The 25468-nt window shown below is 55.1% G+C and overlaps 3 protein-coding genes across 31 annotated transcripts in view; 2 read left to right on the forward strand and 1 right to left on the reverse strand.

Moving 5' to 3' along the window:
• The window catches only part of KIF1A (kinesin family member 1A), a 37375-nt gene extending 32483 nt beyond the window's left edge, over positions 1-4892 (forward strand). For all 28 annotated transcript variants that reach the window (XM_051626202.1, XM_051626201.1, XM_051626203.1 and 25 more), the window contains 11 exons: positions 970-1084; positions 1309-1442; positions 1588-1649; positions 1758-1903; positions 2169-2381; positions 2530-2607; positions 2890-3014; positions 3139-3285; positions 3390-3582; positions 3661-3779; positions 4490-4892. In XM_051626202.1, coding sequence (XP_051482162.1) covers positions 970-1084; positions 1309-1442; positions 1588-1649; positions 1758-1903; positions 2169-2381; positions 2530-2607; positions 2890-3014; positions 3139-3285; positions 3390-3582; positions 3661-3779; positions 4490-4532 — 1375 coding nt within the window. In that variant the 3' untranslated portion in view covers positions 4533-4892. The remainder of the gene's footprint in view (positions 1-969; positions 1085-1308; positions 1443-1587; positions 1650-1757; positions 1904-2168; positions 2382-2529; positions 2608-2889; positions 3015-3138; positions 3286-3389; positions 3583-3660; positions 3780-4489) is intronic.
• Positions 4893-7711: 2819 nt separating this feature from the next.
• On the forward strand, positions 7712-20510 carry ILKAP (ILK associated serine/threonine phosphatase). Its single transcript, XM_051626605.1, has 12 exons — positions 7712-7786; positions 8551-8616; positions 9015-9071; positions 10488-10610; positions 11482-11608; positions 12959-13065; positions 13522-13615; positions 15404-15491; positions 16782-16903; positions 18489-18608; positions 19946-20027; positions 20229-20510. The coding sequence occupies exons 1-12, from the start codon at positions 7741-7743 to the stop codon at positions 20367-20369; spliced, it is 1173 nt and encodes a 390-aa protein (XP_051482565.1). The 5' UTR covers positions 7712-7740; the 3' UTR covers positions 20370-20510.
• A 2095-nt stretch (positions 20511-22605) lies between these two features.
• Positions 22606-25410, reverse strand: ERFE (erythroferrone). Of its 2 annotated transcripts, XM_051626885.1 has the most exons (6): positions 24225-25410; positions 23871-24043; positions 23650-23758; positions 23487-23577; positions 23287-23365; positions 22606-22968 (listed from the first exon to the last, which is right to left on the reverse strand). In XM_051626885.1, exons 1-6 carry the CDS (start codon positions 24604-24606, stop codon positions 22870-22872), a joined length of 933 nt encoding a protein of 310 aa, XP_051482845.1. In that variant the 5' UTR covers positions 24607-25410; the 3' UTR covers positions 22606-22869. The 2 variants fall into 2 exon arrangements, with proteins under 2 accessions (XP_051482845.1, XP_051482844.1); XM_051626884.1 differs by lacking the exon at positions 22606-22968 and having other exon boundaries at positions 22979-23365.
• Positions 25411-25468: the final 58 nt, after the last annotated feature.

Below are 25468 nucleotides of genomic sequence, written 5' to 3' on the forward strand. Positions count from 1 at the left end.
GTCCCCTGGAAGGGGGTGTCCCCTGGCTGGCCCAGGCAGGAGCCCAGGAACAGTGCAGGGTGTGAAACAGGGATCCCCTGTGCTCTCAAACCGGAGCTGCTTCCTGCATCCCCCACCCTCAGTGGCTTGACTTGAAGAGGGCAGTGGCCACTCTTGCTCTGGATGGCTGTGCCATCCTCTGCAGGACCCCATAAGCACCAGGCAAGTGGGGCTGGGTGTTCCCCACTCCTTCTCCCAGCCTGGGAGCCATGGAAAATAAGCAAGGGATGAGTGAGGCAGCCCAGTGGGAATGGGGATGGATGGGGCTGGTGATCAGGGTGTAGAGCAAGAGCTGTGGGAGCCAGCCACTAAATGGTGGTGGGGCTGGGGCTTGGGACTGTCAGACAGGAGCAGCCCTGGCGAAGGGGACCTGGCTGGCAGGGAGGCTGCTCTCCCAGGGGTGGGCTGGCAGCAACGCCCTGAGTGCTGAGCATCCTCCCTCCTTTCCCTTCTGGCCATTGTCACCCAGATGGCGACAGCTGCTCCCGGCGGGGCTGGAAGGTGCTACATGCCCTAAGCTGGATGGTGGGGACCTGGCCCAGGCGTGCTTGGGGTGGCAGCCCCTCACTCCAAGCACAGGGGTGTGGCATGCACCTCCTTTACCCTCCTTTGCCTTCCCAGCCTGCCCTGCCTTGCCTGCACCCCAGCTGAGCCCCCACTCCTCCCGCAGTTCCTCCTCCCGAAAACCCCAGTCCATTGGCCGTTTCAAGGGCGGCATGTCCCCCTCCTGCCACACCTTGTCCCCTTCTGCCTTGAGCCTGCGTCTTCTGGAGTGGCTGTCCCCATCTGTCCCCCCAGCACGTGCATGTCCGTGTGTCCTCGCAGGCCTGCGGCAGCGCTGTGGGGAGGGAGCGATGGCATCTCCTTGCTTGCTTGCCTGGGCTCCCGGGGGGTTGTTTTACCGGCTCTGCTATTTTTTTTTTCCGGCAGGACCTTCTACCAGTTCGAGGCGGCGTGGGACAGCTCCATGCACAACTCGCTGCTGCTCAACCGGGTCACCCCGTACCGGGAGAAAATCTACATCACTCTTTCCGCCTACATCGAGGCAAGGACTTTAGTCAGGGCCATTATAATGCCACCAAAGCCTGGTATTTTCCTGGGGTGCAGCCAGCGTGAACCCTTCCTTAGCCAGCACTCATGCTGTTGGGGTGCAGGATTCAACCTGGTGCTCGGGGCCCCTGTGGGATCCTGGGAGTGGAAAGCGCTGGGCACTGGGGGTGGGAGAGTGTTGTCAAGCTGCAGCCCCCCTGACACCCTGCCCCACTGCAGATGGAGAACTGCACGCAGCCTGCTGTCATCACCAAAGACTTCTGCATGGTTTTCTACTCCCGGGATGCCAAGCTTCCTGCCTCCCGCTCCATCCGCAACCTCTTTGGCAGTGGCAGCCTGCGGGCTTCTGAGAGGTACCGGGGATTCTCCTGCCTTTATGGGGGAGGAGAACCATCACCTAGGGCATGGAGCCTACCTGGGGTATCCCAGCAGCCTGGGCATAATCACCAGGGGATGGGGCAGAGCCAGTGATGCCTCCTCCTCTCCCTTTGCTTCCAGCAACCGCGTGACAGGAGTCTATGAGCTCAGCCTCTGCCGCGTGGCCGATGCTGGCAGCCCAGGTGGGTGCTGGTGCCCTGCCCAGGTGTTCACAGCGAAGCTGGGAGGGGCTGTGCCTGTGTCCCCCCAGCTGTGCCTGTGTCCCCCCAGCTGTGCCTCTGTCCCTGTAGGGATGCAGAGACGGCGCCGGCGCGTGCTGGACACCTCTGTAGCCTACGTGCGGGGAGAGGAGAACCTGGCTGGCTGGAGGCCCCGCAGCGACAGCCTTATCCTCGACCACCAGTGGGAGCTGGATAAACTCAGCCTCCTGCAAGAAGTAAGAGTCTGGGCTGGAAACGGGTCAGGCCGAGAGGGTGCAACTCAGAGCTCAGCCCCTTGCCCTGCCAGTGCCTGTGGGATTCCCCACCCTGGGTGTCTCAGTCCTCCTGGCTGCAGGAGGAGGCAGGGTTGGCTGCCAGCCAGGTCCCAGCAGACCTGAAGCTCATGTGCAGAGGGGGTTAATGGGGCCTGGGAAGCATGGTCCTCAAAAGGATGCCAGCGGGGTGAAGGGGCCACCCCTGAACCTGGCTGCCTGCGCCCAGGTGGAGAAGACAAGGCACTACCTGCTCCTGCGCGAGAAGCTGGAGACAACCCAGCGCCTGGGCCTGGAGACCCTGTTCCCCTGCTCCAGTGAGGACTCCGAGTCCCGAAGCACCTCCTGCGTCTCCTCCCCACTCTCTGTCGACGGGGCCCCCGAGGGCCGCACCTCTCCCCCCGAGACCCCAAGTGAGAGGCAGAAGGAGCTGGCTGTGAAGGTACCATCCTGCAGCATCCCCAGCCTGTGGGGGGATAAGCCGGGAAGGGGCAGCAGGGGGTTGTGGCTGGAGAGAGCCCCAGAGGAGTGGGAGGAGGAGGGTGGAGGAAGGTGCCTCGTGCCCCACCGTCCTCCTCCTCTCTCTGCAGTGCTTGCGCCTGCTCACGCACACCTTCAACAGGGAGTACAGCCACAGCCACGTCTGCATTAGTGCCAGCGAGAGCAAGGTACTGCTGCTGCCCTGGGCACAGCTGGGCTGGGGGGCAGGGGGGACATGGCTGGGGGGTACTGGCTGGGCAGGGACCAGGTGGGCACCATGGTGTGAGTGGTCTCTGCTCTGGGGTCCCTGCTTCCTCCACTCACCCTGATGTTCCTGGAGTTGGTGGCTCTTGGGACTGTGGCAGGAGAGGACCCAGGTCTTGGCTCTCCCCACATGGGCAGACACCTGGTCCTTCCTCTGGACCTGGCTTTGGGCAGAGACTCACATCCACACCTCTGCTCCTCCACAGCTGTCTGAAATGTCCGTGACCCTAATGAGAGACCCCTCCATGCCAGCTCTCGGGGTCACCACTCTCACCCCCTCCTCGACCTGCCCTTCACTGGTGGAAGGATGCTACAATGCTATGGAGGTCAGGTAAGAAGGTGGCTGGGAGGTTCTGGTGAGGGCAGGGCACATGTACCACTGGGATGCTGTCCTGGTTGATGAGTCTTCCTCAGCCATCACTCTTCCTACACCCTGGCCTCTCTTCCCTCCCCAGGCCCCACCAGGTCTCCTCCAGGGCAGACAGCCCTGACCTGGAACCTGTGGTAGAAGGAGAGCAGAAGAAGTCCCCAGCCTGCCGGCCTGAGGAGGAGAAGGAGCCCCAGCGTTTGCTGGTGCCTGACATCCAGGAGATCCGGGTCAGGTAGGAGTGTCTGGGGCAGCCAGCCAGGGGAGCACCTCGGGGCTGGGGGAACTGTGCACCTCTTCAGGGTCTGTGTCCCACCCTGACCTTGGTGCCTTCGGCAGCCCCATCGTCTCCAAAAAGGGCTACTTGCACTTCCTGGAGCCCCACACCAACGGGTGGGTGAAGCGCTTCGTGGTGGTGCGGCGCCCCTACGTCTACATCTACAACTCGGACAAGGATGCAGTTGAGAGGGCCATACTCAACCTCTCCAAGGCCCAGGTGGAGTACAGCGAGGACCAGCAGGCCATGCTCAAGGTAGGGCAGTGGGATCCAGCCCCGCTCTGCACCTCAGCCCCTCGGGCAAGGGACTCAACCCCAGCTCTCCCCCAGCAGACCCCAAACACGTTTGCGGTGTGTACGGAGCACCGGGGCATCCTGCTGCAGGCAAGCAGTGACAAGGACATGCACGACTGGCTCTATGCCTTCAACCCTCTCCTGGCTGGGTCTATAAGGTACTGGGGGCAGCTGGGGGGAGAGGGGTGCAGGGAAACCATCGGTGGAGGTCGGGGACAAGAGGTAATGGCCTCGTGTTGTGCCAGGGGAGGTTTAGATTGGATGTCAGGAAGAATTTCTGCACTGAAAGGGTTCTCAGGCACTGGAACAGGCTGCCCAGGGCAGTGGTGGAGTCACCATCCCTGGAGGGATTTAAGAGTTGTATAGACATAGTAATTAGGGATAGGGTTTAGTTCAGGACTTGTCGGTGTTAGGTGGGTGGTTGGACTCGGTGATCTTCAAGGTGCACGGTAGTTCTGTGACTCCTGCCCTGCTCCCAGTGCTCTCCCTGCTGCAGCATCCCCAGGCCAGGCGTGAGGAGCACCTCCTGCACAGAGCTGGGCCTGGACAGGCTCTTGGCCAGCAAAAGGGCTTCAATCCAGGACCAGATGCAGGCTGGTACAGAGGTGTTGTGCTGACTTCAACGCAACATCCATGCCTGGCAGCAGGGGTGCTGGCCCTTCACTGTTCTTGAGAGCATCTCAAGTGGCAGGACTAGGGAAGAGGAGTCAATGCACAGAAATTTGTGTGCTCTGGCTAAGGAGATGTTAATCCTGTCCCTCCAGCTCTGCCTGGATTCAAGCACCAGCCTAGAGCCAGGATACTGAAGCCAGGGGCACCAGACTTGTCCACGTGTCTGACACCTTTTGTCCCTTCTTTTCTGAATCAGATCCAAGCTGTCCAGAAGGAGAACAGCCCAGATGAGAATCTAACCTGAAAAACACCCTCCACCTCATCCGTCTGCCAACAGGATCAAGATAGCTGATTCTGTCTTCAAGACTCCCATGTTAACATCTGATCTCTCACACCATCTGCTGCCCCAGCTGTCTGCTCCATGGAAGGATCTGTCTCGATTCACACCTTCACAGGGGAAACTCACTTCCATTCATAGCTGCAAAAGCCTGGACCTGCCTGGGCAGAATTTCTCGTGCGCATGTCATCTTCTGCCCACCCCCCCCCATCCCCCGTGGGTGACCTTCTTGTCACTCCATCTGTAACACTCCAGAAAGGTCCCTGTTGGAGAGGAGGGAGTGAGGAGGGGAGTTTTGGCTGAAAGCTGGTCTTTTGATCTACAGAGGTGGGAGTGTGGTAAAGCTCGGAGGTGGGAGAGCAGTAGGAATTGCCTCTGTGCAAAGGGAAAGTGGTAGTTTGTGTAACGGGGATTTCCTAGTTTATTGATGTTTCTGCAAGAGATGGCAGGGTTAGATCAGGTGTCAGTAGTTTAAGATTATATTTATAAAGTATTTATTTCTATTTACATCACAAAAAAACCCATAAGTTGGGTTCTGCCCCCCCCCCCCCCCGACAGTGCCTCCCCTGGGCAGGGGAGAGCATTGGCAGTGGGCCGGGGTCCCAGAGATGCCTTTCTTGGGACACCCCTGACACGTGCCCAGCAGCAGTGGTGCTCATGCCCTCACTCCCTGCCCTTCCCCAACCTTCTGCTTTGCCAGCCCTGCAGCTTGAATTACTTTTTCCCTGAGCAGTGGCTGGACAGCCCACCATGTCTTCCCAAAGAAGGCAATTCCTACCTGCCCCGTCTACCTCTGGAAGGGTGGAGCCTGCCACCTCGGCTGGCCGGGGCACACATGGCCACACAGATGGGTCACCTTGCTTCAAAGTTTCGTCCTGCTGGAGGGAAATTAAGGGCTCTGGGGACTGCTCTGCCTGTCTCCTCGTGCAGTGCTGTCCTTCCCAACCAAAAGCACACGGGGCCACCTCCACCATCCCAGCCTGGGAGCCCCAGGCAGCTTGTCCGAAGAGATTCTCCCCTCTCGGGGCAGGAAGCTGAGGGTCTCACCCCTGCAGGGAGTGTGGAGGTTCAGCTGGCTGCTTCCAAAGGTGGATGGGAAAGTTCTACAGGAGCCAGGGCTAGGAACAACCATCCCAATCCACAGGATCCTTGTCACTCTTTCCCAAAAAGGTTGTCATGTCCCTTCTTTTCCCGGCAGGACAGCAGGTCAGAGGGACAGGGGAGAGGCTGGTGTGGGGGTGTTGGGTGGGGATGTGGCTTCTTTTTACTGGTGTAGCTGGTGTTTTCTCACTCTTCTTCCCCTGCTGCAGAAGCGAGCACCCACCTCCTACGTTCCCACACTGCCTCCCTCAGCACATTAATCCAGGGGGCTTCCCACGGTGGAGACAGCTTTGCTCGAAAGACCTTCTCCGGCCAGCCCTGCTTCCCACCTCAGCAGCTCTCCTTCCTCCTCCTGTCTCTCACCCATGGGGGGATGCTTTCATTGGGGGCTTCCCCAGGGGCTGGCAGCACCCAGCACAGCCCCGGGCGGGAAGGCCAGCATCTTCCTCTGTCACCCTCCCAGGCAACCCCCCCAGCTTCACTGTCCCACCCTGGTGGCTGACCTTCCCTCGCACAGCACGGCTGCTCCTCGGCTCTGCCACACCTCCCTGCTCTGTCTGTGGTGTGTGTGTGTGAGTGTGTGTGTGTCTTCTCCTTACGCTCATGTCCTGAGGGGCACAGCCAGGCAGGGACGTGGCAGGCGGGCAGAGGCTCACAGGGACCCCCTCAGGCACAGTTCCCCTTGGGTTTCAGGTGATGGAAAGGGTTTTGGGATCCTTCCTGAGCCCCTGCCGGTTCTGCCTGGCCTTGCTACAGCTCCTTGGGTGTTTCACCCTGTTGTTGTGGCCCAAAGCCACAGTGGGGCTGCTCCTCCCAGCCCTGCTCCCCAGGTGGGCAGCAGTTTGCCTGCCCAAGACAAACTCCCCATCAAACTGTTTGGGTTTGGTTTGTTTTTATTTTTTTGACTCTTTGTGATCCACTTTACAGACCTGGAGGCTGACTTGTGCCCTTGATGGAGGGAGAGGTGCCTGCCTGGGGGCACAGAGGGGGCAGAGCTGCAGCCAGGACAAAGCAGGGGCCCAGGCTGGGACATCCTGGCTCCTGGGCAAGGACTAATTGGTACCATCCCAAACTTCAGCGTTAAGGCTCTAGGGCTGGAAACACTGTGTGGCCCAGGGGGATGCTCCAGGGTGGAGGCAGCTTCTGGCAGAGGCAGGATTCATGTCTGCCAGGGACCAGACACAGGTTCACCGACCCCAGCGGGCTGGTGCTGCCCAAGCCGTGGGTGCGGGGTGGTCTTGGGCCGGGGATCCCCCAGCCGGAGCCGCAGCGTGCCTGAGGCCAGCAAACCTGCAGAGCAGCGGGCTGGGCTGGGGGCTGCCCGGGGCTGCGGGACCTCCCCGGGACCTCCCCGGCCTGCAGACCACCCTTGCCATCTTACCGGCTCCGCTCTCGCCAGCACCACAAGCTGCCCCCCTTGGGCTCCTCTGCCACCGCAGCCCCCCCAGGACGAGGAACACAAACCCCGACGTGTAGGCACGACCTGAGCCCCCTCAGACAGGAGATCTCCCAGGGGCAGGGAGGGCGGGCGAGCACAGGCCGGCCCGGGGGGCTGCCCCGGGGCTGGGGGGGCTGCCCCGGGGCTTGGGGAGGCTGCCCCGGGCTGGGGGGGCTGCCCCTCACCCCCTGCCCTGTGCCCGGGGGTTGGCGCCGCGGGTCCCGGCCGTCCGTGCGCACGTGAGGCTTGTTCGGTTCTGAAATAAATGTGGCATTTAACGCAAACCGCCCCGAGCTCTCCTTCCCGGGGCGGGCGCGGGTGCCGAGCTGCGCAGCCCCGACACCGCCGGGGAGCCCTTCCCGCCCTGCCGGCAGGGACCGGGGCGGCCGTGCCGGATCCCCCCGCGGCCGCGGGACTGAGCAGCCCGGCGGGGAGCGGGAGGGACCGGTGGGAATAAGCGGCGGGACTGACGGGTGGGAATGACCGGCCCTGACCAGCCCCGCGCGTGCCGGGGCTTTGCCCGCCGCCGCTTCCGGTGCGCGCGCGGCCGCTGATTGGCCCGGCGGGGAGATTGGCAGCCCCGGGGGGCGGGGCGGCGCAGGCGCAGCGGGACGCGGCTTCGGCCGGCGCCATGGATCTGTTCGGGGACCTCCCGGAGCCCGGCTCCTCGGCCGCGGGTGAGGGGGCTGCCGCCCCGGGACGGCCCCGAGCCGCCCTCCTGCCCTGCCCTGCCCTGCCCTGCCCTGCCCTGCCCTGCCCTGCCCGGCCCGGCCCGGCCCGGCCCCGGGGCGGGGCCTCCCCCGGGCCGGCCTGACAGGCCGCGCTAGGCCCTGGTGGGCCCGGCCGGGCCGCGGGCAGCCCCGGGGGGAGGTGCCGGCCCCGCGCTCCGCTGGGGCCGCTGCACGGAGCCGCCCGGGCAGCTGAGGGGCGGGGGGCCCGGGTGCTGGGGGGGCTGGCATCCGGATCGCCGGAGCAGTGACAGGGCCTGGGGGGAGGGGGGTTTCGTGCGGTGGTTTTTGTTGTGTCGTGGGGGGGGGGTGGTTTGTTGTTTGGTTTTTTTTTTATGATGGGGGTTTGTGGGGGTGGTTTTTTGTCCCTCGGGGCTCGCTCAGGTGCAGGGTGCTCGCCACGCGCGTTCGGCGGGAGGCGCGGGTCGCTGCTTTCTAGGCCCCTCCCACCCGCTGGCATCTTGATCCTTCTGCTGAGGGATCTTAACGCAAACCGAGTGGTTTCCTAGCCAAAAAAAAAACCACCCAGACAAACCCCGAACTGCTTTCAAGATGGTGGTTGTTCTCCTCGTGTAGGAGCTGCCTAACTTAGATGAAAGAAAGGCAGTCAAGGCTCTTCCTGCTTCCCGCCCCCCCCCCCGTGCTCTGCAGTCCCAGAAACCAACCCCCCCAGTGCCTGCAGCACATCCTGACTCTGCCCTGGTGTCTTGCAGGGAAGGAAGCCCAGACGGGGCCTCTGCTCTTTGATGATCTCCCACCAACCAGCAGTGCTGACTCAGGTATGGCTGCTCCATTCCTGCCATCACTTTGGCTTCCTGGGTTTTCTGTATTAGCACATCTTGAGAGGAAACTTCTCCAAACCCTTCCCTTTGTTAGGATAAAGATAGTTGGGTCATCAGCACCAGTGTGCAGAGCTGCTTTCTTCTTGTGTGTGTGTGTGTGGTTTGTTGGTTTTTTTGATAACCAGAATGTTACAGATCTTACACCTTTTGTGACATGTTCCATTTATATTCCATCAAACCAACAAAAAGTTATTCTTTGCCATCCTTTAACAGCAGTTGAAATTTGGCTCACTTTGGTAAAGTGGCATTTTACAGTTTCCACACCTAAGGAAGAGCATTGTTCCCTCAGAGGGACAAAGGTATTTTAAGTTTCTTGCTTTTATCTCATGCTCCAGGAAAAGGAGGCTCTTTACTCTTCGATGATCTTCCTCCAGCCAGCAGTGGTGACACAGGTAAGGAGGAGCTGTGTCAGCTCACCAGGGCTCTGCTTCCCAGGAAAACCTGTCATGTTGGGCACATGGCAGCTTTTCTGGTCTGGGTTGGCTGATACTGCTTGAGGAGATTTCTTTGTGCCCCAATTATTGAAATGGTGATCCTGACTCTTTAAAAGTAAACTTGGGTCTGTTCCCAGAAGTGCATCCCTCAGGTGGCTTTCAGGGACCCCTGTGTTCTGGGCCTGAAAGATTCCTGCTTTGGGAATTAAAGTGCACGTGTGCTTGCCAGGAGTGAAGGCAGAGCTGGCCTTGCTGCTGCCACTGCCCTGGCTTCTCTTCTCTGTGGATCTCCTTCTTGTTCTTAGCTGTAAGTGTCTTCAAAACCAGGCCTGGCCAGGCTTTCCTCATGCAGCCAGATGTTTGCTGGCACCTGAGAGGAGGGGAGATCATTCACTGCACCATACCAGAGAAAATCTTCAGAAGAAAAAGGCTAGGGTTCTGAGGTCATAGACTGGTTTGGGATGGAAGGGGTCTTCAAGATCATCCAGATCCAACCCCCCTGCATGGGCAGAGACACCTCCCACCAGCCCAGGTTGCTCCAAGCCCCATCCAACCTGCCCTTCAACACTGCCAGGGATGGGGCAGCCACAGCTTCCCTGGGCAACCTGGGCCAGCCTCTCACCACCCTCACACTCCAGAATTCCCTCCTCATGTCTCACCTCAATCTCCCCTCTTCCAGTTTTCATCCATCCCCCCTTGTCCTCTCCTTCCCTGCCCTTGTCCCAAGCCCCTCCCCAGCTTTCCTGGAGCCCCTTCAGGCACTGGAAAGTGCTCTAAGATCTCTCTGGAGCCTTCTCCAGGCTGAGCAGCCCCAACTCTCTCAGCCTGCCTTAATAGGAGAGATTTTGCTTGCTAGCTTTAATTTGTAGCCTGTCTTCTGAACCTCCTAACAAATATGTACAGAGTAACAAAATACACATTTTTGCATTGTTGGGGGCATAGTTTGTAGACACTAATAATAATGAAAAAAAAAACAGAGAAGTGTTCCAACTGGAAATGTTTACTTCCTGTGCAGTTAACTGCAAAAAAAGGAGAGGCTGGTAGCCAGGAAACAAACTGGGGGTTGCTGGGGAGAATCAGCAGCCTGCCAGGCACACACAGCTCTGCTGGGCCTGAGGGGTGGGCACACAACCTGAGGTGATCAGATCAGTGTTCAGTGGGTTAGACAGGATGTGTCACAGGTTGGATGTGCTCAGTTTTGTGGTCAGTTGGTGTGTCTTGTTCAGTAATAGCCAGTCACCTAAGATTGTGTGTGTGTGTGAGCTCCTGGCAGTCCTTCTGCGTAAAAGGACTTGCTGCTGGATTTACACAAGTAAAACACAGCTGGAAGGCTTCAGCCACCTGCCTTCTTTCTTTCTTTCTTCTTTCTTTCAGCCTCCAGTGCTTCTGAGCAGGTCTCATCAGCAGGGAGCCATGGGAAGGGGGAGAAGAGAAAGTCCTTGGAGGAGGAAGAGAAGAATGGCAGGGAAGAACTTGTGGAAAAGAAAGTTTGTAAAGGTTTTCAGACAGTTTGAAAACGAATGTACTCGATTTGTACTTTTGACGTTGGGCTGAGTAAGTCCAGACCAAAGCCAACCTTTGGTTCTTCAGTCTGTTGGCATTTACAGCCTCTTGCAGGGAACAAAGTGCTGTGGAAGCCCCTCCAGCCCCACGGGGCCCTGTGCCACTCCCTGCCTCCCTTGCCTTCTTAGTGGCCCTGCTGAAGTGGTAGAAGCTCCTCAGGGTTTGCAGGATAAGTTTAGATCCTGTGTTGCCAAGAGGGGGATTGGGTGTGAAACCTCTGGAAGGCTAAAGCCACACCAGTTTCTTCTGCCATATCCCAAATCTGTCCACTGGGTGGCTTCTAACAAAGCCAAGGAGAGTAAGACTTGCTGTTACATACAGGGCATGTGACTTCAGTGCAGGTGCCCACATCCTATGTTGCAGTTTTGAGGTAACATGTTCATGTGTAGAAAGGACAGGACATGTTCTGGAACCAGCAGACTGATTTCCTGCCCTTAGCACCCTCTTCCAAGCTGTGCTGTGTTTCATCAGCAGGTTCAGTGCCCCCTGCTTCCCCTGCCCCCCCCTTTTTGTTACCAGCTGTGCCTGATACCCAACAGTCCTGCTTGGCTACAGCCACCATGGAGGCAGGTGACTTTGATAGCTGCTCACCTGGGGGACAGTTAAAAAACCATGTTAGAATATAAATATATCCTGCTCAGCAGAAGGTGCCAGATGTGTTGTTGCAGGGCAAGGACCATACTTGACTCCAGTGCCACGGGAGGGTTCTGGGAGCTGAAAAGTGGTTGCTGATAAACTGGTTTTTAGCCTGAACTGAGGAGACAGAGGAGTTTGATTTGCATGTATCTGCTTTGTTCCCCTTTAGGCTCAGTGGGCATTCTTGGATTGAAGGGTTATGTGGCAGAGAGGAAAGGTGAAAGAGAAGACATGCAGGATGCACATGTCATCTTAAATGATATCACTGAGGAGTGCCAGCCTCTGCCTTCCCAAATGTAAGTGGGACCCAACTGTCAGAGGAAAGCTGGGGATGGAGCCATCACAGGAGGTGAAGGAGCTCCAGGTTGCTTCAGCTGAGCCCATGATATGTTCCCTTTAGCTTTGTGTGGGTGATGCTCTTAATTGTGCCTGTGTCATGCTGTGTGGTTTGGGCTTGTTACTGAATCATAGAATGCCAGGTTGGAAGGGACCTCAAGGATCATCTGGTCCAGCCTTATTGGGAGACCTGAGCTGAATTACTAGCTGTGTTCCTGGACAAATGAGAGGACTATTTTATAAACAAATACTTTGTTTTGAGTGGATTTGGCCATTGACTTGGCAAGGACTGTGAGGGCCTGATAACTAGATATTGAGCCTCTGTTACCCAAATGTAAGCATGGATGTTTGAAGACCCCCAGTTTAATTATGAGTAGTCAGGTCTTCCCTTGGGGATTTTACAGCGTTTAAAACCCAAACTGTGGCAATGGAGAACACTCAGAGAAGAGAAAACAGCTGTCAGAGCTCTCATTTTAGAAGTTTGAATCTCTTAGCAAATTAACATACATAACTGTACGTGGGGGGAGTTTGTGTATTTAAAGGAATGTTCTTGAGCATCCTCCTGATACTGTATTTAGCTTCTGGACTAATATTGCCCTGAGAGCTTTGTGTGCCAAGTGATCTGAGTTTCTTGGCTGTAGCATGGTTTCCACAAGTTTAGGCATGGAAAGAACTGCAGGATTGGCTAGACTGATGTGTGTGTAGTGCTGGGGAGTTGCTGTGACCTTAAGGTGAAATGTTGAACTGCTTTTATGCCAGGCTGTGGTCTGTAAGCTCTCTTCTGCCTTTCATTTGCTTGAGGGGTGGAAAGTTACAAGCAAATTGTCTGCTCAGTGCTTGCACATGTAAACTGTGTAGGTACTTGAATGTGTGAGCTTAGAGACTTCAAAGCATGATTTGGGTTGGAAGGGACCTTAAAGATCATCCAGATCCAACCCCCTGCATGGGCAGGGACACCTCCCACCAGACCAGGTTGTTCAGAGCCCCATCCAACCTGGCCTGGAACACTTCCAGGGAGGGGACATCCACAACCTGTGCCAGTGTCTCACCACCCTCACAGTCATGAATCTCTTCCTGATATCCAATCCAAACCATCAGTTTTAAACCATTTCACCCTTGTCCTCTCACTCCCTGCCCTTGTCAAAAGTCCCTCCCCAGCTTTCCTGTAGGCCCTTCAGGTACTGGAAGGCTGCTGCCTTTGGCCTTGGAGTGTTTATTTAGTCTGGCTGACACAGGGCAGGATGTTATGGAGACAATCCCACCTGACAGCCTTCCCTAACCACCTTGTGCTCCTCCTTCTTCCCTCACAGCACACGTGTCTCATACTTCGCTGTGTTCGATGGCCACGGGGGAGTCCGAGCCTCAAAATTTGCAGCCCAGAATCTGCACCAAAACCTGATTAAGAAATTTCCTAAAGGTGAGAGGAGTGGAATAAGGGCTGTAGGACAACTGTCCCCTTTTCTGCCTTGACATTATGGCACTGGAGAGGGAAACTGATTCATTTGGGCATAGTTCTACAGTTCCCATCCCTTATTCCCAGTGGACTTGTGAGGCTGCACTGTCTCCTGGGGAAAAGGGCTGGAAACCTTTTTAGCTCAAAAGTACAAATAGCCAGTTGTGAGCTGCTGAGCAAGTGAGATGTGCTGTTACCACTTCTGACAGTGCCATTCCAAGAGTGAAAATATGCCTGTGGGGGAGAGGGGTATGTCACAATTTCTCCAAACATGCTGCCCTCTGGATTGTTGGTAGATTGAGCTGCTCTGCAAGGGTGTGAGTGATGCACTGCCTGCTTGAATGTTGGCTGAGCAACGGGACTGGGGGAGGTCAGATATGTTTTAGCTGGAGCTTAGTTGCTGTTATCCCTTTCTGACAGGTGAGGTAGTCAGCGTGGAGAAAACTGTGAAGAGATGCCTTTTGGACACCTTCAAACACACAGATGAAGAGTTTCTAAAGCAGGCATCCAGCCAGTAAGTGTAAATGCTTCCCATGTGTCTGTATTCCTTAGCTTGCATCTCACAGGCCTCAGTTCTGACCAGGGAAGAGAAAACCTTGACTGATGTCTGTGCTTTGGTGACACCCCACAGAGCTCAGCTGTGCCAGGCTGTAGCTCTGCCAGCTGAGTGCCTGCTAGAGCATGGCATGTTCTGGGCTTACTCTGTGGTCTCTTGACCTCCCTGGACTAAAACATACATTTGTGGTAAAAGATGGAACCAAAACATGACCAAGAATGCACCTTTCTCCACACCAGGGTATCTTGTTTGCCTTTTTTTTAAAGACCTGCCATGTTACTGAGGTGACTCACCCCAGACTGCATGAGGTGGGATCTCTGTGTTGGTGGCATCAAAGCATGGCAGGAGGGTGTCTGTCAGGCAACTCTCTGCAGGTTGCTGTGTGGAGCTTTCTTCAGAGCTGCATTCCTGTTAGTATGTGCTTGCCAGGCTGGAGCACGTTGCTGAGGGAATTTTTAATGCCCTGTGTTGAAAGGCCTAACTCTCCCAGTGTGAATTTAAATCTTGCTTTCTTCACCTCTTTTAAAAATAGAGATGGTTTAGCTTGTTGGCTTGTTTCTAACAGATTCTTTTAAAACACAGCAGCTATTTTCTGTGAGGTAAATTCCAGCCTGCCTCACCACTGGGTTTTGAGCACAAGCACTCTTAGTCTCTGTTGAACTGACACACAAACTGTTTGGAGCCTCTTTGTTTCCCTTCCTCTGCCCTTGCTTCCTTTGCCCTTAGGGCATTAGGAGGAAATTCTGGAGTGTGAGGGTTGTGAGACCCTGGCCCAGGTTGCCCAGGGAAGCTGTGGCTGCCCCATCCCTGGCAGTGTTGAAGGGCAGGTTGGATGGGGCTTGGAGCAACCTGGGCTGGTGGGAGGTGTCCCTGCCCATGCAGGGGATTGGAGCTGGATGATCTTGAAGCTCCCTTCCAACTCAAAATACTCTATGATTCTGATTCTATGACTAGGGAAGTTGTAGTTTGCATGTAAAATACAATCACTTAATTACCAGTCCTTCACACATTTGTTGTTTTGTGCTTTTTTTATTTCATAGTGACACCTCTAACATGAGAGACTGGTGATGTGTCTCATTCTGTGGATTCCCTTCAAACCCTCAATTTTAAAATAAATCACAGACAGGCTCAGTCTCTTAAGCCTACTCAGATCAACAAGTTTAGCCAGGCAAAAGGAAGAGGTTTCCTTGAGTCTGTCACAACAGAGTCATTCCCAAACCAGTCTCCCTCTGGTCAGAAATGAGATTAGTGACAAGATGGTCAGTGCTGGCTGTCTTGGAGACAAAATGAATGATCTTCATTCAGCTGCACCTTCAGAGTTAGGGAAGACTGGATGAAATCTGTCCAATTCTGCTGCAGCCTTGCCTGTGCCTTCCTTTTGCTGCCAAGAAGGAGCCCCCCGAGGAGCTGAGGGTGCTTGTTTGCTCACAGAGCCACAGCTCCTGGGCAGTCACTGGGGCTGAGCCTGTTCCAGCCACAGAGGAGCTGGGTGGGAGGGAGGGTTGTTGTGGGGGGCATGGCAGGCAGTATGTGGGTCACTTGGGGACTGCCCATGCATTTAGAAGGCAGCTCCCTCTCCAGCTTGCTGTTTTTCCCATCAGTTTCCCCAGCTGCTGGGGGCTGTGCTGGCTGCTGTGTGTTGCACGTGGCACTTCCAGGAGTCCCCACCAGTCCTCTGTGAATAACTCTTAAAACGTTGGGGTTTTTTTCCCCCCCTCTTAGTCATCTCCTTTTTGTTCCTTTCAGGAAGCCAGCATGGAAGGATGGCTCCACAGCTACCTGTGTCCTAGCTGTGGACAATATTCTCTACATAGCCAATCTGGGGGACAGCCGGGTAAGCAGGATGGAGAAGCTCACTGCTGGTGTTTCAGTTCCTCTGAGAACTTGTCTCCCTCTGAAGGGTGAGGTGTCCCAGTTGCCATGAGCTCTGGAACTGTTCCTACAGAGCTTCCTATTTTGGCTGTGTGCAGGGCTGATCCAGTGGGAGGTGTCCCTGCACATGCGGGGGGGGTTGGAATTAGATGATTTTTAAGGTTCCTTCCAACCCAAACCATTCTATGATTGTCTCCTGTAATGTAAAACTCTGGGTGTGGTAGTTCTCTCTTGGTGCTGCTAAATGTCTCACAGTATCTAGAATCTAGTTTCAGTTGGAAGGGACTTACAGTGATCATATAGTCCACCTGCTGACCAGGGCTGACCAACAGTTAAAGCATATTATTAAAGGCATTGTCCAAATGTCTCTTAAACACTGCCAGGCACCTCTCTAGGAAGCCTGTTCCAGTGTTTGTCCACTCTCATGGTAAAGAAAATGTCCAGTCTAAACCTGCTCTAGTGCAGCTCTGAATCATTCCCACGTGTCCTGTCCCTGGATCCCAGGGAGAAGAGCTCTGCACCTCCCTCTCCACATCCCCTCCTCAGGAAGCTGTGGAGAGCAATGGGATCACCCCTCAGCCTCCTTTTCTCCCAGCTGGACAACCCCAGAGTCCTCAGCCTCTCCTCACAGGACATTCCCTCCAGCCCTTCCAGCTTTGTTGCCCTCCTCTGGACCTGCCTTCCCACCCTTCTTAGATGGTGGGCCCAGAACTGCCCAGGGTGCTCCAGGAGGGGGCTGCACCAACCCTGAATCCAGCAGGATAATCCCCTCCCCTGACTGGCTGGTTTGGCTGTGTTGGATGCCCCCCAGGAGGGGGTTGGCTCCTCCTGAGCCTGCTGCCCCCCAGCACCCCCAGACCCCTCTCTGCAGGGCTGCTCTCCAGCCACTCCCCTCCCAGATCACCCTTGTGCCCCAGGTTACTGTGTCCCAGGTGCAGAATCCAGCACTTGGGCTGGTTACATTTCATGCCATTGATGACTGCCTGGTGCTCCAATCCATCCAGATCCCGCTGCAAGGCCCTCGAGAGACTCAGCAGCACCTCCCAGCTTAGTATCCTCAGCAGACTTGCTAATTCCACCCCTGCATCCAGATCACTGACACAAATACTGACCCCGAGGACTGGGGACCACCACTGGTGACCGGTCACCAGGCAGGTGTAGCCCCATTCACTGTAACTTGCAGCTCTCCCTCAAGGAGTTGTTCTTGCTGCAGTTCAGGTGTTGTCTTGACAGGTGTTTTTTGTCAGCACAGGCGATTCTGTGTCGTTACAATGAGGAGAGCCAGAAGCACACGGCCTTAAGCCTCAGTAAGGAGCACAACCCCACCCAGTACGAGGAGCGCATGCGGATACAGAAAGCTGGGGGGAATGTCAGGTGAGCTCCTGAAGTGTGTGAGTGAGCAAAGCTAAACCCTGCCCCAACTTCAGGCCTGAGCACTGAGCTTCTGGAGTTTCCTGGGCCCAGTGCTCATGCTGTTGAGAGCCCAGAGGGAATCTCTTTGCTGCCTGAGTGGTGCCTGAGGTGTCTAAGGATTCAGTGGCTTGAGCTGGTTTCCCAGGGGCTTCCAGTGGCAGCAGGGTGCTGTGCTGCAGGGGCAGGAACCCGTGTGACAGCCTGGCACTGCAATGCAGGCATGGATGTGCTTGACCTACAGAGCTGGACTTGATTGGTTTAAGAAGTTCTCACTTGCTGCACATTGTTTTTAGAGGTTTGATAGGGCACAAGAAGCCCTTGATATTAGTGTTTCTCCCCTGGAACTTAGCTGATGCACAGAGGTGGTCTGCAGTAGGAGAGAGGTATCTGGAGCCAGAGTGGGATTATCTTGCCTGTTCTTGTGCATGGCTCTTTGGGCAGCTCTGTCTAATATCCCTGGATAGGTTCTCTCCCTTCTTTGAAAGCTGTTTCTTGATTTAATGGCATCCTCACAAGAGAGGACTGGGTGCAGGTGAAGTATCTTAGTGCCTGCAGAGGGGTGAGCTCAGTTCTGTCACACTGCCGTGTCTGGAGGGCCTTGCTTCCCTTATCTCTGGAGAGCACATGCTGCTGCTTATGCTTAGCACTGATCTATCTTTGCACACAGGAAGAGATGGGCCAGTGTCTGTTAGCTCTTTTCAGAACTGAGGGAACACCTCCCTGGCTGCTTGGGAGCCTCTTCCACGGCTTGTAGTTCAGCATTTTGTACCCAAGAGATAAGTCTCAAAGTGTGTGAGCATCAGATCTCTCTTCTCTGATGTGCCTTGCTTCTTGCTTTTATCTCAAGCAGGGCTGGTTGGACTACAAGATGAATGAGCTTGTGTCTTTCCAGAGTGCTCAGAAGAGCCTTTTTGGGGAGAAGACTGTCAGATGGTGGAAAGATGGAGTGTGGAAAGCTGCTTCTGTTGGGGCAGTACTCAGTTCATTAGAAAAGTTTAGCAAACAAAAGTGCTTCCTAAGGGGGATTCTAACTTGGGCTTCACAGAACTAGTTGCTGTGATCAGTAAAGACCAAGAGATCAGAATAAAGTTTGTGGTTCCTGCTCCTTAGAACTGCCCCAGTTGAGCCAGTGTGTAGGGGTTGGTGTCCCCATAGGGAGAGCACAGGAGGGGCTCAGACCTGGTCTTGCTGCACCCTGTGCTTCTATTGAAATGCAGCTGTCTAGATACCTTCCCAAAAAAGAATTGTGAATTCAAACCTCCACCTCTGGCAGTTCAGCTCAGCATAGAACTCTTCCCTGGCTGGCTGGGCTAAGCAGGACTTGGGTCAGGGCAGAGAGACAGGAGGCAGCCTCGAATTCCCCTGACTTCATTTCTTCCTCCCTTCTCCCTTTGTTTCCCAAAGCTTTCCACAAACATGCAGAAAGGGAAGGAGACTTTGAAGGGAAGATTTTAACTTGCTGGGGACGTGGGTCAGGATTTGTAGGAGGCAGCTGTGAAGACAGTCCTCATCACTCAGAGCCTGGTTGTTTCCTTTCCTGCTGCAGGGATGGCAGAGTCCTGGGAGTGCTGGAGGTTTCCCGCTCCATCGGGGACGGGCAGTACAAGCGCTGCGGTGTGATCTCCGTGCCAGACATCAAACGCTGCCAGCTCACCCACAACGACAGGTGAGTGTCCCCCTGCACTGGCCTTGCCTGGAGCTGCTCAGAAGCAGCAGCACAAGCTGCACAGCCCCGTGTGCTCTGCTCTTAGGGCCAAGACACTTGAGACTGATCGGCCCGGATTAGAGGATGCTCTTTCTGCTGCTCTCTGCCTTCCTCTCCCTTTTCAGTACGGTGGGATAGTGCTGCTGCCTCTCTGCCAGGGTACTGGGAAGGCTCCTGTTGGAGAAACTGGCCTCACACCAGTAATAACATACACAGGCCTTAGACTTCCTTCATGCTCTGCATAAGTTCCCACACCCATGTTCAAACAGCTGGTTAAGGCTTGAATTCTTGGATCCTTATCCTGCTCAGGAGTTGTTTCTAGCAGCTCTAGTGCCCACAAATACTGCATTCAGCTCTCATAGTTAAAATTTGACATACTTTTCTAATGTATGATTGGCAGTGACAAATTGCTGTGAGCTTTCATGTCAGGCTCTCTGAGGTGAGAATGTAACCCAGTACTGCTGCTTTTTCTGGGAGGACAGCTCTATATCAAGTGATCCACTAAAATATTTCTAAAGAGATTCTGAAATGATGTCTTCAGAGACGTGCTTTTCTGGCAGGCTGGCCACCTCTCTCTGTGCTCCACTCTGGTTGTAGTTTTCCCTGTCTGGTGACTCAGGGTTGGGCTCCTGGTTAATGCAGTCCCCTCTGCAGGCAGGGAGCACACAGCAGACTGTCTCCCCCACCCTCTGCAGGGGACTAGGAGGCAACTCTCCTTGCCGTGGGCTTTGTATCCCCTTAGCCTGCAACCTGCAGCCATACCTTGTGAGAGAGTTTTCCAATCAGTTATACCTCTTATTTCTGGATTAAGCTGCTAATTTTTATTTGAATATTTATATTTAACTAAGTTACTGCGTACCTCAGGAGTGTGGAGGTGGAAAGGGATGCACAGCTGGTTGTGTTTCTCTATTTCCTTGCATTAGCTGCTGCACAGGGAAAAATATGTGAATGAAAAGGACTCAGAAGAAGGAAGCACTTCCTAGCAAAATAATGGAACTTTCCAGCAGGGCATGGTGTATAGTCTTGCCTAACAGTGCAGGGTCAGTAGGAGTTCAAGATGCACTGATGTGGGTCTTAGGATGTTAGCCTGAGTCCTTGGCCTATAGTTTATACTGCCTCAGCTCTGGGAATGGTAGGTTCTAGAGCACCAGAATACTTCCAAGGGATTTTCATATGAGCTTTATGGCATCTTCCTTTTGGACTGGTGCATGGGTACTCATAAAATAGCTTTGAGGAATTTTGCTGTAGCTGGGGAGCCAAAGATTCAGCCTTGGAACCTGTCTGTGTTTGATTTCCAGGTTCATTCTGATAGCCTGTGATGGGCTCTTTAAAGTCTTTACACCAGAAGAAGCTGTGAACTTCATTGTGTCCTGCCTGGAGGTGAGGAGGAAGCAGGGTGGGGGCAGGGTTTGGCAGTGCAGGGAGCACAAGATGGCACGACTCTGACTTTCAGAAATGAACTCCCAGGGTCTCCTCCCTTAGACCCGAGGTTGTCCTTCCTCGTTTTGCTGCCCCACGCTTGGAAATGAACCAGGTGCTTTGCTGGGAGCGCTCAGCGTTGCTTTTTTGTCCTCTCAACAGGATAAGAACATCCAGATGAGGGAAGGGAAGCTGGAAGCAGATGCCAGGTATGAAGCTGCCTGTAACAGACTGGCCAACAAGGCAGTACAGAGGGGGTCAGCAGACAACGTCACAGTCATGGTGGTCCGGATAGAGCACTGAGGGGTGAGCTGCAGCAGCAGGAGCCCAGCTCACCATGGACGTAAGGGAAGGGAGGAGGTGGGGGGTGTGTGTGTGCATGTGTGGCTGGGGAAGGGCCTGTTGGATGCTCATCAGTGTAAATAAAGTTGTTTGTTGTTTTTTTTTTTTTTTTCCTAATAGTTTTAGCTCACTTGGCTAGCAGGGACCAGAGTGGCTGCCACAGTGGATCAGCCTCTGTGGAAATCTTTGTCCTGTCAACCCCTGGTGAATGTCTTGGCAAACCAAATAAATCCATTTGGCAGAGGTGCTAGCAAGAGCAGGCATCTGTGGACATGAACTCTGCCAGCTGTTCCAAATGGTGCAGTTCTGCTCTTCATTTCTTTGAGCTTTATAAGAGGCCCTAGGAGAGTCCTGAGCTCTTAAGGCTGAGTTGGGAGCCCCTGGTCAGACTGTGCAGTGCCCTAGGCCACTGGCTTGGGATGTGGTTGTGGGCTGTGCTCTTAGTGCTGGAAAGGAAATCTGGTTCTGAAGCTGGGTGGTGAGGTTGCCTGCAGCTGAATGAGAGAAACCTGGCTCAGAGAGCAGCAGTGCACCTGGGGTTTAGCCCCATTGGTGATACAGGAAAAGCAGCTCTTTGCTCCTGATGTTTACTGGGAAAGTGTTTTCATCAAATGGACCTGGTAGGCAGCAGAGAGTGATGTCTGTGTGCTATCTGAGGAGCAGGCATCTCAGGTTTCAGGTACTTGTTGCTAGTAAGTGTTCGGTATCTCATACCATCCCCATTCCTCTACCAGCTGTTGCTGCAGGGGATCTGGGGGGGCTGTTTTCCAGAGGAAATTTGGCTTCAGACCAAAAGAATGAAAGATAAACGGATTGGGCTACCAAGGCACTTCAGTTCCAGATTAAGCAACATTCCTGTCCTGTGGGTGACAGTGCAGTGAGATGAGCTGGTCAGTCTGTGCAGCGGTTTCTTGCTCAGCCTCCTTGTCCTGCATGAGAAACAGTGCAGAGAGGCCCAACAGGTTGTTATGGTGGTAGCTGTAGTTCTGTGCACAGTCCTGCACAGGCTTGTGAGCCTTCCTGGGCTCTTTCCTGCTCCTTGTGTTTCCTGGAGTTTTGGGAGATGATCCTGGGCTGTTTTCTTGAGCATGCAAAAGGTATCCTGTTGTTTGGGGTGGGTGGCTTGACCATCTTTAATCTATTTCTGCTGCAGCAGAAGTCAGTTAAAGTTCATGGGCTTATGCTAACTAAGAGGTTAACTGTACACATCATCTGTAGGGCACTGAGGAAGTGGGGCCTCTGCACATATTTTGATCACCAAATGGTGACCAAATGCCTCTGCTGGCTTGTTCTGCTCTCAGCCATTCCTGCACTCTGATGATGAGCTGAGAGGGAATTGTCCATGTTAGCAACACTGCTGCTTCTGCTCTTCCCTTTAGAAAGTGTACTGAAAGCAGAGTTCCAACTGGGAACATGATAGTGTTATGATACAATTGATAATAATTTCAACAAAATGATTGTCCATTTTTCAGGACAAAGGGGAAAAGGAAGCACTATGGGAGCAGGTTCCACCATGCATTTGAGTAGCCAGTTAAGACAGGCAGGTTCAACCCCCTGCTTTAGTCTAGTGCTCTCCCCTGCCTCTGTGTGTGGCTCCCTGAGGGAAGGTGGGGCTGGGTGCAGCTCAGACTATCTCTGGGAGTGCTGGCACAGCTTGCCCAGTACGACGTGCTGCTGAGAAATGAAACGTGTGGCTGCCTTGCCCCACGCCCAGCCTGCCCGGGTACCTCTCAGGGCTCAGGCACGTAGCCCTGGGCCCATCCTCAGCTCAGAGGCTATCGGAGCTGAAACATCTGCACTGCCCAGGGCCTGGGCCCTGTGCCATGGGCAGGGAACGCCTGGCCTGGAGAGCCACAGGACAGGAATTTGCTTTATCGGGACATTGCTCTGTTTTAAGATTAGCAGTGAACCACACTGGCTTCTGCCAGCCAACATTCACTGCTAATACCTTGTAGAGAAGCTAAAGAGATACAAATAATCTGTTTGGGGCTGCTGAGAAGCTGGGCAGGGAAATCTGAGAGCGAAAATGGAGCTGTAGGAAAAGGGATGATATCCAGCCTTCAGTGCCTGTGTCAGTGGGAACTGAACCCCATGGAGAAGGCAGCTGGTTGCCACCACTATCAGCAGCATTTTCCAAGATAAACTTTCAGCCCTTGTCATTAGATGAAAGTTAACTCCTTTAGCTCTTTGTCAGGCTTTTAATTATTATTTTTTATTATTATTTATTTTTATGAATTATTATTAGTAGTATTATTACTATTATCCTTCCTTCCTCCTGATCTTTGTCTAGCTTCAGATGGTTCTGGAGCACAAGCAGAATTGGACCGTCCTGCAGCTCCTGAAGCAGCAAAATGTCTTCCCTGTGCTTGGTGCTGAGCAGGGGAGGTGTGGTGGTGGTGGCTGGCAGAGCTCTGGCTGCTCCTAGCACAGGCTGAGCTCCCTGCCTGGTGCCAGTGCCTCTTCACACCCCCAGCAGAACGGCGCTGAAATCGGAGCCGCTTTGAATGGTGAGGGGGGAGCCTGCAGTGTTGTCCAGGAAAACAGAGGCGTCCTGCCCAGCCTGGAGGGAGGGAGGGCTTCAGGGGGCTGGGACACCTCCTCCAAGCACTGGACACTGCCTGGCAGACCTGTCCCCTGTGCACAGCAGCTGAGAGCTGGAGGGGCTACTCACCCCACCTCCTTCTAGGAAAAGCATGCCATGGGTGCCAGTAGGGCAACCAGCCATGGCTGTAGCGTCCCAGCAGCCCTTAGCCCTGAGTGACCACTGGTTGGGCTTGGATCTGGGCTGAGAAACAGACTCAATGCTCAGCCATGAGCTGGTGCCTTGGAAGGCACCTTCCTGCCTGGAACAGTCCCAGGCAGAGCTGGCACCACTAACCTTCAGGTAAAGGACTCCAGCGACCGAGATGGTGAAAAGGTCACCACCACTCTCCAACCGGGACACAGACTCCAAATAGCTGCAGAAGAGGGAGGATGGTGCTGGGAAGAACGAGTCCCTCCTTTGTCTGGGTATGCTGGACTCGTTCCTCCCTCCCTGGCCCAGGGTCTCTCTCCCCTCCCAGCCTTGCCCTGCCCTACCTGTTGTGCTGGCAGCAGGACTGCACGCAGATCAGCACCCGCAGACGCTTCCCCCTGCATGGATGCCCCTTCCTCTGCTGTTCTCTGCACACTGGGACAGAAGGGAGAGTGAGAACCATCCTGGACCTCCCCAGCAGGGCTGTGGGGGTGCCCAAGGGCTCACCAATGTGCAGTGTGGCTCTGAAGGTGTAGTACCCAGCAATGGGGGCTGTGTACTTCCCACTGGTGAGGTTAAGCCCTGAGCCGCGGTGGAACATCGCCTCCCTCTCTGGCTGGGGATGGGAAAAGACTTGGGTTAGAGAAGGAGCCCCTGTGCCAGGCTCAGTGTGTGCCATGGGCAGCAAGATGCTGCAGGCAGGAGGGAGAAACAGCCTGGGCCCTCACAATGTAGTAGTGCTGCAGCTCCTGCTGCACTCTCTGCTCCACAGAGATGTTTTCACGTGTCCAGCAGTGGAAAGCGGCTTCCACGTGATGATGGGACCTGGCCTGGGTATTGACTTTGCTTTCCTCCTTTTCCTCCTGTTCTTCCCTGGCCTTCCTGCATGTCTTCACCAGGCCTGGCCCAAAAAAACCCAACCAGGGCTTGGCTTTAGGAAGGAACCTTGGATTTTCTTGGTGCCAAGATCAGAGCACCTTGCTTGGCTGCCCAGCCCCGTGGTGCCCTGTCCCTGCTTTTCCTTGCCCTGGGATCCCCCTCGGCCTCCCCTTCCTACAGAACCCCCCGGGACTGGTGGGTACCTTTCAGTAGTTGCTCCAGTAGCTCTTCCAGAATGGTGGGGGCCCCAGGATGGACAGGAACAGCAACCTGAGGTGATTTTCCAGGAGACTGGCCAGTAGCTGGTGCCACTCCTGTGCGAGCCTTTGTCCCATCCCGGGCTATGCCCATCCTGCCCTGGCAGCCTCTTTTCCGCCCAGTGCTCCTGGCCAGCAGCATCCACGCCTGGCGAGGGTCCACGACGCCAGTCCGGGGGGCAGCTGCCCCCGGGCCTCTGTCCCCTACCCCTGCAGCCTTCCCAGAGGCTGCTGCCAGGCCCGGGGACAGCTCCCGGTGCCCCTGTGGGGCACTGATCCCAGCGGCAGCAGCGCAGAGCAGCACCAGGCACAGCTCCGACAGCCGCATCCCGTCCTGCTGCTGGGAGGGCGGCCCTGGCCCCGCCTCGGGGCCCCTGAGGGCTCTGCGGGGCCCGCCCCGCTGCCCGGAGTAGGGCACACTCCCCCTAAGCCGGGGAGGCTCCCCCCATGACCCGCAGAGCTCCTCGATGTGTGGTTAATGCAACCTAACCCAGAGCAGATAAACCATCACACAACAGCGGCAGAGCTGGATGTCCCAGTGCCGGTGGTGGCACAGGCAGTGTACCCCTGTGCTCACCCCATCCCAGGTGTTCTCTGCCACCAGCTACCAGCAGAGACAGGGAGAGGGCAGGTAGCACTGCTGAGCTCTGTCTCAGCACCAAGAGCCACTGAGGTACTTCATGATGACCTCCTGGGACACTTGCCAGGGGTGTGTGCTGCACATCCCGGGAGAGAAACTGGGATGAAGCATCCCCCCTTGTGCCACCTGAGGACACAAAGCATCCCAAAGCTGCTTCATCTCTATCACATGTCATTCTACTCCATGGGGTGCTGGAGCAAGTCTGACACTTCCACAGGTGCCAGAGAGCTTGCCTCAGTTCCCCCACCCCACTAATGTTTCCTCAGACTGGATATCAATGTGATGGGGGGGCAGGGAGGGGCAGGAGCCGTGGCCACCAGGCAGCAATGCCAGTCAATTGTGGGATGGGCCACTTTGGGAGGCCTTAATATACCCTAAAAGCTTTGAGATTTTTTGGCAAGGGGAAAAGAACAAAAAACACAAAACAACCCACCTCAAAAGCACTACCCAAACAAAACCACCACCCGCCCCAAAAAAAACCCAACAAAACAACAACAAACCACAACCAAAACACCACAACAAAACACCACCAAAACAAAACAACCAACCA

Source organism: Apus apus, chromosome 8, assembly GCF_020740795.1.
Source record: "Apus apus isolate bApuApu2 chromosome 8, bApuApu2.pri.cur, whole genome shotgun sequence".
Classification (NCBI taxonomy): domain Eukaryota; kingdom Metazoa; phylum Chordata; class Aves; order Apodiformes; family Apodidae; genus Apus; species Apus apus.

What these genes read in the sequence shown, in the direction of transcription:
- ERFE (XM_051626884.1), bottom strand. Translation starts at nt 24,606, where the DNA reads ATGCGGCTGTCGGAGCTGTGCCTGGTGCTGCTCTGCGCTGCTGCCGCT. An exon ending in ACTGGAGCAACTACTGAAAG is followed by an intron (nt 24,044 to 24,224) that starts GTACCCACCAGT and finishes TTTTTGGGCCAG; the next exon opens with GCCTGGTGAAGACATGCAGG. An exon ending in CAGAGCCACACTGCACATTG is followed by an intron (nt 23,578 to 23,649) that starts GTGAGCCCTTGG and finishes CTTCTGTCCCAG; the next exon opens with TGTGCAGAGAACAGCAGAGG.
- ILKAP (XM_051626605.1), top strand. Translation starts at nt 7,741, where the DNA reads ATGGATCTGTTCGGGGACCTCCCGGAGCCCGGCTCCTCGGCCGCGG. An exon ending in CAGCTCACCCACAACGACAG is followed by an intron (nt 18,609 to 19,945) that starts GTGAGTGTCCCC and finishes TTTGATTTCCAG; the next exon opens with GTTCATTCTGATAGCCTGTG. An exon ending in TCATTGTGTCCTGCCTGGAG is followed by an intron (nt 20,028 to 20,228) that starts GTGAGGAGGAAG and finishes TCCTCTCAACAG; the next exon opens with GATAAGAACATCCAGATGAG.